This window comes from Puma concolor, chromosome D1 (assembly GCF_028749965.1).
Source record: "Puma concolor isolate L17-30 chromosome D1, mPumCon1.1.hap2, whole genome shotgun sequence".
NCBI lineage: Eukaryota > Metazoa > Chordata > Mammalia > Carnivora > Felidae > Puma > Puma concolor.
Genome location: NC_141676.1, coordinates 16,667,847 through 16,679,978, shown reverse-complemented (window position 1 = coordinate 16,679,978; position 12,132 = coordinate 16,667,847). Strand labels below are relative to the sequence as shown.

The 12,132-nt window shown below is 48.5% G+C and overlaps 1 protein-coding gene across 1 annotated transcript in view; it reads right to left on the bottom strand.

Annotated features, from left to right (window-relative positions):
• The window catches only part of LRP4 (LDL receptor related protein 4), a 49,991-nt gene that overhangs the window by 16,714 nt on the left and 21,145 nt on the right, over positions 1–12,132 (bottom strand). Inside the window, exons 14-28 of the mRNA XM_086677530.1 lie at positions 10,897–11,114; positions 10,560–10,736; positions 10,057–10,179; positions 8,208–8,416; positions 7,934–8,015; positions 7,273–7,378; positions 5,709–5,910; positions 4,211–4,400; positions 3,991–4,122; positions 2,674–2,814; positions 2,243–2,329; positions 1,964–2,135; positions 1,036–1,198; positions 688–913; positions 32–335 (exon numbers count right to left, since the gene is read on the bottom strand). Of these exons, the coding sequence (XP_086533656.1) occupies positions 32–335; positions 688–913; positions 1,036–1,198; positions 1,964–2,135; positions 2,243–2,329; positions 2,674–2,814; positions 3,991–4,122; positions 4,211–4,400; positions 5,709–5,910; positions 7,273–7,378; positions 7,934–8,015; positions 8,208–8,416; positions 10,057–10,179; positions 10,560–10,736; positions 10,897–11,114 (2,532 nt within the window). The remainder of the gene's footprint in view (positions 1–31; positions 336–687; positions 914–1,035; positions 1,199–1,963; positions 2,136–2,242; positions 2,330–2,673; positions 2,815–3,990; positions 4,123–4,210; positions 4,401–5,708; positions 5,911–7,272; positions 7,379–7,933; positions 8,016–8,207; positions 8,417–10,056; positions 10,180–10,559; positions 10,737–10,896; positions 11,115–12,132) is intronic.

Here is a 12,132-nt window from a genome sequence, read left to right as displayed (position 1 = left end):
TGTCCTCTGGAGGTTTCAGGGATATTCCTACCTGATAACATCCAGGAATACATCTGTGTAATAGACCTTTCCATCCACACTGTCATAGTCCAGGGAGATGACATTGTTGAGCTCAGGGACGGGGACGTGCACATCTGTGTGGTCGCTGGTGTCCAGCGAGATACGCCGGATGGAGCCGCGGCTGGAGAAGAGTAGGTAGGTCTCGGGAGAGGGATCACACGTCTTCCCATCTCCCTTCAGCTGGATGCCAGTGGGGCAGGCACAGGAGAACCCCGAGGGCCGAGGCAAGCAGAGGTGGGAGCAGCCGCCATTTCTAGAGCCGCATTTGTTAAAACCTGGTGAGGTGAGAACATGAGCTTTGACACCCAGCCTGGAATACTGTGGGAATCTTACAAGGGCCCTAGTTGCCTGATTCTCTGCTGTTCTAAGTGACAGAATTTGGCACCCAACAGGGATGAGGTAGAAGAAGTCCTTTGAAGGTGTGACAGCATCATGTAGTTATAGCACCAGCCACACCCGGAAGGAACAAAGCCTGATCCAGGAAGGGGGCTTAGGTAGGTCTTTGTCTCTGAGATTCTAAAAGGATCTCTGTGCTCTGGATGTATCTCTGTCACTGAGATACCGCCCCCCCCCCCCCCCCCCCCCGGAAAGCCAGCTCTGGCTCACAGCCCTAGGGGGTTCTCTCACCCAGTGGCTGTGCCCGGTCTACGGCCTGGATGTCCATGAGGCCTGGCAGGTTGGACCTCACCAGGATGACATTGCTGCCAGTACCCTTGTCAGCACGGTGGATGCTACGGGTCTGCCAGTCAGTCCAGTAGATATAGGAGCCAAGCAGGGTGAGGCCATATGGGTGCTGCACGGGAGATACCAGCGTGTGCCGACTGGCGCCGTTCAGGTCAGCGGCCTCAATTCGCTGCAGAGGAAGGAGAGGGTGGGGGGTGGCCGTGAGTGGACCGGGAGCCCTGAGTGGAGATCCTGAACAGTCCTCTCCTGTCTTCCCAGGCTTCCGGGAAGCAACAGGAGCAGTATCCTCACCTCAGTGTGGGCATCAGCCCAGAGCAGTTGGGAACTGGCCTTGTCCACGGTCAGCCCATTGGGCCATCCTAGGTTGTTGCTGATGAGCACAGTCCGGTCTGAGCCATCCATTCCAGACCGTTCTAGCTTGGCATTCTCCCCCCAGTCTGTCCAGTACATGAACCTGGGCAAGGAAAAATACTAGCTGTTATGTCCAGAGCCCCTAAACACTGTAAGTACTGACAATATGCCAAACACTGCAAAAAGTATTTTATGCAAAAGGTGGAGTTGTTGTTTATGGGCTTAGAGTTTCAGATTTGCAAGATGAAAAAGTTCTGAAGATCTGTTTCACCATAAGGTGAATCTACTATACTGAGCTATACACTTTAAAAATGGTTAAGGGGTGCCTGGGTGGCTCAGTCAGTTGAGCGTCCGACTTCGGCTCAGGTCATGATCTCATGGTTCATGGGTTCGAGCCCCACGTCGGGCTCTGTGCTGACAGCTCAGAGCCTGGAGCCTGTTCAGATTCCGTGTCTCCCTCTCTCTCTGTTCCTCCCCTGCTCTCACTCTGTCTGTCTCTCTCAAAAATAAAGATTAAAAAAATTTTTTTAAATGGTTAAGATGATAAATTTTATATTGTTTTTTACCACAAGTGAAAAAAAAAAAAAAAAAAGAACTTTCCATATACTGCCTCACTTCCCCTCCATTTACAGGTGAGGAAACTGAGGATCAGAGGCTAAAGATGCATCCTGGGTTCCTGACTCCAAGGCTGGTGCTTTTTACCTCTATATCATCCTACCACCCTGAGTCACAAGGAGTAGAACAGCCCCAGGGAGGTGGGGCACACTTGCACTTCATAGCCCACTTTCACACCTGCCAGGGCCCCAGCTGAGCCAGCTCCCAACCCCTGCCCAGAACTGCAGAGCCGGCTCTCACCCCAGGTTCTCACCCCATCTCGTGGTACAGCACAATGGCCCGGGGGCTGTCAAGGTTCTGCCACACCAGCACTTTCCTCATGGACCCATCCAAGTTGCCCACTTCAATCCGGTTGGTTCCTGTGTCTGTCCAGTACACTTTCCGGCCAATGGCATCCACTGCGAGCCCATCTGTGGTTTGCAGCCCTGCAGGAAGTCAAGAGCACACACTGGCTCCTGCCTTAAAACAGATGGGCTATTTCCCCAGCTCTGTAGCCAGACACATGGTCCCCGGGGCTGGGAGCAAGGCTCACCTGTGGTGATGATGTCCTCATGCTGTGAGCCTTCCAGATCGGCACGGCTGATGCTGTGCAGTGTACTGTCTGACCAGTACACCTTTCCTGGAAAGGAAAGGCTTGGCTCAGCCCGGACCTTCACCTCTCCAATGGACACCCCCAGCGGACTCATGCTCTGAGACACCAGGGCATGTCAGAGAGCCCCATACTGCTGAGCAGAGGAAACCAAGGGAAATATGGAAATATCATGGCAGTAAAAGTTCTTGGCAGAGGTGGAAAGGAAGGCCCCAAACCATGCCTTCATTACCAAAGAGAAAGTGTTGTGGAGATGGGGGCAGGGCTGTGCCAGAGGGAACAGGGAGCCTCAGGCTCTTAGCAGGAAACAGGTGGTGGGGGAGGAAGAATTGCAGTTGCAGTAGGTAAGGGACAGAGGGCAGGGCCACACAGACCTTCCTGGGGATCCACTCCAATGGCAATGGTGTTCTTCATGGTAATGTTGATAGGTACCACCACATCGGCAAAATAAGGGATGTCCAAGGAGACCATGCGTATGTCTACTCTCCTGGCGAAGATGAGGAAACTGTTCATGCCTGCCCAGGTGGGAAGAAAAAGAAGGAGGACAGTCACCCTAGTGTAGCCAGCAAGAGGATCTGAAGCAAGGCAAACTTGAGTTCATGCCTGTCCCTGTCAGTTTGTAGTTGTGTTTTCCTGGGCAAGTGATTTAAATTGTTTAAGCCTCCGCTTCCTCATCTGTAGAATGGGGATAATAGCAGGGTATCTGCAGGATTAAAAGAGATCATGCACAGAAAGCACTCAGCACTAGGCCTGACACATATCATAAATGACAACTCTTTGTTAATACGTGGAAGTGACTCCCTTTGAAGGAACTTTTACCATGAGGTTGGAAAAACTTCATGTTAAGTTAAAGAGGGCTCTCCCTATAACCTGGCAGGCCCGATTCACAGATCCTTTCTCATTCAAATTCCCAAGAAAGTTAGGTTTCAAATGCAGCCTGCCATGTAGCATCCTCTAGGGAGAAACGTCAACTGCTAACATCCGGGCGGCTACACCAGCCCCTGCTTCTGGGACCCTCCAGAAAGGCTGTCACATACCTTGTACGCTCACAAAAACACCACCTCCAATGGAGGTACCATGACATTGGAGAGATCATATGTTTTGATATGTATTATACCAGCTATGGGCACATAGAACTAAAGTGTCTTGTTCTAACCAAACCAGTATATTATGACAATTTTCCAACAGTGAAAGTGTCTGAGAACAGAGCATCTTTTTCTAATATGCATAGAGACACCATAAGAACCAATTAGACTCTGCCTATGATCCTGTCTACCTGGTCCCCTGGGCCGCTTCCTGGGCTTCTCCTTTTTTCTTTTTCTTTACGTTTATTTATTTTTGAGAGACGGAGAGAGACAGAGCATGAATGGGGGAGGAGCAGAGAGAAAGGGAGATACAGAATCAGAAGCAGGCTCCAGTCTCTGAGCTGTCAGCACAGAGCCTGAAGTGGGGCTCAAATTCACGAGCTATGAGATCATGACCTGAGCCAAAGTTGGACATTTAACCAACTGAGCCACCCAGGCGTCCCTGGACTTCTCCTTTTTTTGTAAAACTTCTTGGTCTCCCCCATGCGTCTCAGAGTACCAGGACCCACGGTTTCTTAGCCAAACTGGAGTCCCTCTACAGGGAAGGAATAGAGCCACTGCCCCTCCTAGAGAAGCTCTATCCAGGTCTGTGATGCTCAAACTCACCTGGTGAGCAGGTCTTGCCATCGGGCATCAGGTTGATGCCTGTGGGGCAGGTACAGCTGAAGCCACTTGGATTTGGGGACCGAAGACACAGATGGCTACAGCCACCATTTTCCATAGCACATGGCGTGGACACTGGGTAGGGAGAAGGAGGGGGAATCAATGGTGACGTCTATGGCAAAGGAGGACTAAGGTAAAGCCGGTGCGGGCAAGGGCCGCTCACCTGGGGGCCGCCGGCGGTGGAAGACATGGATGTCCATAAGGTTCTCCAAGTTCTCCTGCAGGGTCTCCCGGTCCAGTCCTGTCAGCCGGTCGGCACTCTGTATACTCTTAGTCTGCCAGTCAGTCCAATAGATGCGCTCTCCATACAGGGTCAGCCCAAAGGGGTGGGGGAGCTGGCTTCCAATCAGCACCTGCCAGGGCCCCCGCACTTGTGTCATCCCCCATCCAGGCCCGATAGCACAGAACAGTGGTCAAGAGCTCAGGTGTGGAGTCAGGTTGGAGTTCTTCTACTATCGTCTGCTATGTGACCTTGAGCAAGAGCTGGTTATAAAATCTCTCTGACCTTTGGTTTGCCAATCTAGGATATGACCATGACAGTGCCTGGCTCCAAGGGTTGTGTGATGATTGTAAAAGACCACGTATGATTTACATAATGTCAAAATATCTCTGCACGAGTTACTTATTAATTACAAAAGGAAAAACAGCAACTTCACAGTGGACACCACCGGAACCACGCAAAGTTAGTACCATAATAATGGGACAAGCAGACATCTGTGCCTGCTGATGAGACACACCGAGAACTCAGGACACGACTTTATTTAATGTAGTACTCCTGCCCCAAATACATAATCTGAATCTAATTACAAGGAGAGGAGACATCAGACAAATTGAGGGACATTTTACAAAATAACTGGCATTTACTCTTTAAAAATACAAAGATCAAGACAGGCCTAGAAGAGACTTCTTTCCTTGACTGGATGGGTTAAATAATTATGAGGAAGTGTTCCAGATTACAGGTTAAAGATACATGATTACTAAACACAGTTGTGATCTGGGATTGCATCCTGGCCTAAGAAAGAAAAAAGGGGGGGGAAAGCTATTAAAGGACATTATTGGGGCAATTGGTAGTGAAATTGAATATGGACCGTGAATTAGACAGTAATATGGTATCAATGTTAAATTTCCTGATTTTGATCACTGCACCATGGTTACTAAAGACAATGTTCTTGTTCTTAGGAAATTGAAGTATTTTGGGGTCAAGGGCAGGATGTCTCCAATTTAATCTCTGATGGTTCAGAAAAATAATAATATGCATGTGTGTGTGTATAGACAGAAAGAGAATGGTTCAACAATTTGACTATCCTTACAACTTTTCTGTAAGTTTGAAATTATACCAATAAACAATAACAAAAAGAAAGAGAGCGATCATGGGTCTAGGATGCAATTGGTGATTAAATCGTGTTAGCTGTGATGGTTATACCATCTGTGCACTTATACCCCCAGCCCACCATCTACACAAATCTCTAGTTTCCCTTCATCATCATGCAATAATCCCCCATCCATCCCGCCTCTGCTCTGGAAGGCAGTCACAGCTCCAAAGGAACAGCACATGCCTTAACGCTGGTGCCATTGCCCCTGGGTCCTCCCAGCTGCCAGCCAGGGAAAGCTGTCCTAGAGGTTGTCTGGGTTGTGAGGGGATGCCTTACCGCCACCCTTACCTTCCTCTTGCTGCCATCCAGACCAGCAAATTCAATGGTCTTCATGCCAGCATCTGCCCAGTAAAGCCGCTGGGACCCGTAGTCAATGGCTAATCCATTAGGCCAGGTCAGATTGGAAGAGATGATGACCTGGCGGCCCGAGGCATCCATGCCAGCTCGTTCAATCTTGGGGCTTGCACCCCAGTCAGTCCAATACATGTACCTGGGCACAGGCAAGGAAGGTCTTACCAGCCTTCTAGTTAACAACACCCAGTGGGGATTCAGGGTGCCTAGGGTTTCAGGGTTTCAGTGTTTCTGCTTGCGATAGCTGCCCCAGCCTCCTGCCTCAGCTCCCAGCCACATCCTGGGCTCAGAGTTGTCTCTGAAAGTCTCTTATCTTCTATCACTATTGAAAGGGTCCCTGGGGTTTTAATAAAGGCAGAGCCTAAAGGCTCAAGGAGTGTTTAGCAAATAAGGTCTATGTGGGAATAAAGAAAGAAGGCAAGTAAGAATGGGGTATAAACAACCTTTCCTTGATTGGATGGGTTAAATAGTTATGGTATGTAAATTTAGCAGAATTCTATATAACCATTAAGAAGAACAAAGGGCATCTGGGAGGTTCAGTCAGTGAAGCATCCAACTCTTTTGATTTCAGCTCAGGTCACGGCCTCACAGTTCATGGGATGGAGCCCCACATCGGGGTAACAGCATGGAGCCTGCTTGGGATTCTCTCTCTCCCTCTCTCTCTCTCTGCCCCCTCCCCTGCTCATGCACATGCATGCTCTCTTTAAATAAATAAATAAATAAATAAATAAATAAATAAATAAATAAATAAATAAACTTTGAAAAAAGACAGAACAAGATACTCTATATTATCAAATGGAAAGATAGTCAAGATTTATAACTAAGTGAAAAAAGACAAGTTACAAAACAGTATGCCATTGCTGTAGATCCAAAATCACCACCACCACCACAAAATGTATATATGCACATAAAAGAAAATCTGGAAAAATACCCTTAACTGTTAACTGCTAGCAATGGTTACTGCTGGAAAGTGAGATTATAGGCAATCTTCACTTCCTACAGATTTATTTACTTATTTGTTTTATTTATTTACAATGAGTTACTTTTGTAAGCAGACCAAAAAAAAAGAGAGAAATTTTAATTTTTTAATGTTTATTTATTTGAGAGAGAGAGAGAGAGAGAGAGAGACAGACAGACAGCGTGAGCAGGGGAGGGGCAGAGAGAGAGGGAGACGTAGAACCTGAAGCAGGCTCCAGGCTCTGAGCTGTCAGCACAGAGCCCAACGTGAGGCTCGAACCCACAAACTGCAAGATCATGACCCAAGCCCAAATCGGACACTTAACTGACTGAGCCACCCAGGCGCTCCGAGACGAAAAAATGTAAAAGGTTTCCTTGTCCACCGGGGAGAAAGAGTTGTCACTGCCTTCTGTGGTTTCTGTAGCTGCCCTTGCTGCCTTGGTGTGCCCATAACATCTGGCTGCTCTTGCTAACCTCCAGACTCCTCTCTAGTGCTCCTGGCTGTGGGACAGGTGGAGCTCTTCCCAAAGGAACAGGTGCTCACCCGCCCATGGGTTCCACCACGATATCCCGGGGACGATCAAGGTTCTCCCAGATGAGAACTGTCCTCATGCTGCCATCTGTGTTGGCCACTTCAATCCGGTCTGTACCTACCAAGAAATCGGGGGCAAAGATATTAACTCTATGCTTGGTCGTTCACCCGACTACCTTCCACTCCCAGCACAGAGCCTGGCACGCAGTAAACACTCAAGAAATATTTTACGATAGATGAGCAACGGATGTTTAGTGAACTGAATTTGGAGAAGATTCTGCTCCGGGTCCAAGAACCACACTTGGAGGCGCTCTGGTATAAGGCATCCCTCTTACCTCCCACACTCACTCACCTGGCTCATCGAAAATACCTGTTTTATTAAGACAGTAATAGAACGAAAACCACAGGGCATAGTTTCCTTATCTGAAATGCCTCAAAACATTCTTGAGCACCAGCTACACAGCGGCAGGAGCTGCCATTTGATTGGCAAATGCCAAATCCTCAGCTATGAGCATCTAGCTTCAGCCCTGCAGCAGCCCCACCACTTCTGACCTACCAAGAACTTCAGGCCAAGACAAGTGGTCTAGGAGGGGCACTGGGCCCCTTGTACCTGAGACTAGAATTTTATTAAGAGGAATCCCACACAGCCAGGCCATGGCTGCCCCGTACATACCTGCATCTGTCCAATATAGCTTGTTGGTGACCCAATCAATGGCCAGGCCTGCTGGGCTCTCCAAACTGGTATCTACCACCACCTGGACAGGAAGCAAAGCTGTATCACCAAACTTTGTTCAAGCAAAGCTGAGGACTTGTACCTCAGCTCTGGGACCCAACTGTACCAATTCTCAAGGTTGGCAAAGGTATGGGAAGCCTTTACCCAGGACAGGGTGGATTCCACCCCTCAATCTCTGCCCTCCCCAAGGGCCTGTGCCCTCGATGGGCCCTACCTCCTGTCCTGTTCCATCCCACTTGGCCCTGCTGATGGTGTCAGTGCTGACATCTGTCCAGTACACGTGGTCATCCCGGGAGTCCCAGTCAAGGGCCACAGCACTGCGCACGTCAGCCAGTGGGATGACATCGTCGGACAGGTCCTCTGTGTCGAAGCTGATCCGACGGATGTCCATCCTTCGGGCAAAAAGCAGGAACTTGTCAAGACCTGATCAAAGGCCGAAAGGGGTCTTCTTTTAATGTTCTAAATCCAGTAACAGTGACAGACACAGACGCTCACCTGTGTGACATCTGGTTCAATCACACTTCCTGGGAGCTGGTGCCCTTTGTCCCCTACTCTTCACACCTCAGGTCCCCTTTGAGCCCTTGGCAGCCCATGCTGACAGACTCAGACTTTAGGATCAATGGCCTAGGAAGCAGACTCTCGCCAGGGCCCAGAAACGCATCCTGTTTAAGCATCTGTCAGCTTCCATCTCCTTGTCTCTCCTCTTTGCTCAGCTTCTTCCAGTGCACTGGCTAGATCACCATCAGCCCCCAGCCGACCTCACGGACTTCTGTTTCTGCTTCGGGCCGCTGCTGCTCCACTCCATCTCCTAGATCCTCTCTCTTGCTCTTCTCTTCACCAACTTTAGCCAACAATGACTTCCTGCCTTGTCTCCTCTATTCTCATAGCAACTCTTTGTGATTTATGTCATTGTTAATCTCATTTTCTAGATGAGCCACCTTGAGGGTAACAGACGTCAAGTAACTTGCCTAGCTTCCTCTCGCCAGAAAGCACCAGGGCTGGGACTTGAACTCAGGTTAACTCCAGAGAAGGAGCTCTGGACACTCCCCTACACAGCTTCTTCCTGGCTGGCTCTGTTCTGTCCCTTGCTCCATTCTGGTCTGAGTATTTCCCACTATGCATTTCTTTCTGGAAAGGCACTTCCTGCCTAACTTCACCAAGTGTCTTCTTTTAAGCTCTGGGAAACCCTTAAGGGGGAGCTCCTGGGGAAACCTCATGCGCCTCTCTGAGACAATATGGAAAAAGCTGGGCACTTAGAAGAATTGAAGGAAAGTAGGTTCTCAGTCAACGAGTGTTGAACAAATAGTCCTTGTTACTCTGCATAGTTTCCCTGATCTCACTTTCTGGAAATGACCCAGACCCCAAGAGAAATTTGATTTTAATCAGGAATAAGAGGATCAGTGGGTGCACAGCAGTAAATAAGAGCAGCTGCTGACATACGAGGAACTACCCTCAGCCCCTTGTTAGTCATGTCATATGCCCGGATCACTCCTCTCTGGACTACTCTTAGGAAAAGTCACCTGTGACTCTGAGCTAGACAGGGCTACCGTCTCAAAGCAATGACCCTGCAGCAGTTCAGTGGAAGCCAAAATAGTTCAGGGAGCGACTGGGGTGTCCCATTATGTTTCACTCATTAAACACATATTTATCCAGCATCTACATATGCAGAGTATCACCAGAGGTCCTAATCTCGGCTCTGTGGTTTAGGGGCTGGAAGTAAGTCTTTAACAGGGTGAGGCTAAAGGTTAAAAAAAAATAGAAACCCCTGCTTTCTAGAAGGGCCTGGAACCTTCTTGTGACCTACAGATAAAGCATCCTACCTGGTGGAATGATACACGAGCCTGGTTGCAGGCATTCATATTTGACTGGGTAGTACCACTGAGCCCCCAGGCCTTGGCTTTGATATAAGAGCTATCAGCCTCTTAAGTTCTTCCTCTCCAGGGGCTACCTGAGGAGCCTGGCTCTTCCCCATGACAGGAAATCCCTTGGACTCCTATCTCTTGTTCCTTCCACCCACCGTCACAAGGCACATTCATTGAGGCAGGTGTCCCAGACCCACTTACTCTGGGCACAGGCGTGGCTGCTGATCTTGCGGAAGCCAGTGGGACAGGCACAAGTATAGTTCTGGCCACTGGGCAGACACAGATGAGTGCAGCCTCCATTGTTGTCCCCACAGCGGTTTTTCCCTGTTCAAAGAGCCCAGAGCAGAAGGGTCAGGAAAGACCAAAGGTTGCAGAGTCCATCCCAAGGCTAGTGAGTAGGGGTTTAGCTAGGGTGTGAGCTCTCTGGAGGGAGAAACTATGTCTTATTTTTTATAGCTGCCCCAGCTGCAAGCACAGTGAATACCTGACATAGGAGATATCCTATAAATGTTTGCATGAATTAAATGACAGTGAAGCAGATTTTCAGGAGTGTCGATGTTGTACCCTAAATGTCCAGCAGAGGGAGAAATTAGCCCATTTCAATGCCAACCTCAAATTTCCCTGCCAGAAACCATAGCAACTGTGACAGGTGCAGGGAAGGTTCTCAGAGGCACCAGAGGTTTACCAGGTGGGTAGTTTTTTACCTGCAGGCTGGCGCTGGGGGTGCAAGGTGTGGATGTCCATGGGGAAATGGAGTTTGTTGCGAATAATCTCCTGGTTCTTCCCAGTAAACTTGTTAGCACTGTTGATGCTCTTGGTGTGCCAGTCTGTCCAGTACAGGCTGTCTTCAAACACGGTGATGGCAAAGGGGTGGGGGAGGCCTGGGGAAAGTCCAGAAGGACTTCAGTCCAGACATATCCTGCCATGGGCTCTGGGCCCAGGCCTGGCAACTGCACAAATCTCACCCTCTGCCAAGGCTTCTAGGGGCTGGGACTGGGGAAGGAGGATGAGAGATGGAGGAGAGTGCAGAAAGGGCCTCACCCTGGCTAATGACAGCCTTGCGATGACTCCCGTCCAGATTGGCCCTCTCGATGACATGGTGCTTAGCATCCACCCAGTACATACGATGCCCGGCATAGTCAATGGTGAGGCCATTGGGCCAGAAGAGATGAGTGTCGGCAATGATGCGGCGTCCAGAGCCATCCATGCTGGAGGCCTCGATGCGGGGGGTGTTGCCCCAGTCTGTCCAGTAAATGGTACTAGGAAGAGGGAAAGGACATTGAGAGACAGGCAGCAGAAGGCATGTAGTAACAAGGATAACAATCAGACTGAGGTCTTTTACCCATTTAACCCAGGAGACCCCGACTGGTAGGTGACACGTTCTGTTTAGTCCACAGGGTGTTTTTTCAATGTTTGAATTTAAATGTTTCTAGCAGGGCATTTATTCAGTTAACCTTTTTTTTTTTTTTTTTTTTTTTTGTAGTACCTACAGGGCTCTATCTTAGGGAGTAGGAGTATAGCAACGAACAAAAGAGACAAAAATCCCAACCCTTGTGGAATTAACAATATATTATATTATTAGTTAGGACAGATACTTTTTTCTTTTTCACAATCTCTATCCCTGCCTTTTGTATTTTACACACACACACACACACACACACACACACACACACTTCACACTCACACAGGGTTTTTAAAACAGCTGTCTTAGAGGACATGGCCCTCAATTGACTACATTGAATTTTTATAAACCAGAAGAACTTCCATTTAAGGAGACTTTTTTCTAATAATAAAAATTACCATTAATTTTTATAACTCAGCTCAATCCTATGAACTAATAATAAAAATACTAAACCCTACCACTATCTAAGTATATTATGCCATTTAAAATGCATCTTATTTGGGGCGCCTGGGTGGCTAAATCGGTTAGGCGTCCAACTTCGGCTCAGGTCATGATCTCATAGTTGGTGAGTTCAAGCCCCGTGTTAGGCTCTGTGCTGACAGCTCAGAGCCTGGAGCCTGCTTTGGATTCTGCGTCTCCCTGTCTCTCTGCCCCTCCCCTGCTCGTGCTCTGTCTCTGTCTCTCTCTCTCATAAATAAACATTTAAAAAAAATTAAAATGCATCTCATTTGGGGGGTGAAATGGGTGAAGGAGGTCAAAAGGTATAAACTTCTAGTTATATAATAAGTAAGTCATGGGGATGTAATGTACAGGATGGTGATTATGGTTAATAATACAATATTGTATTACCAGAAAGTTGCTGAGAGTACATCTTA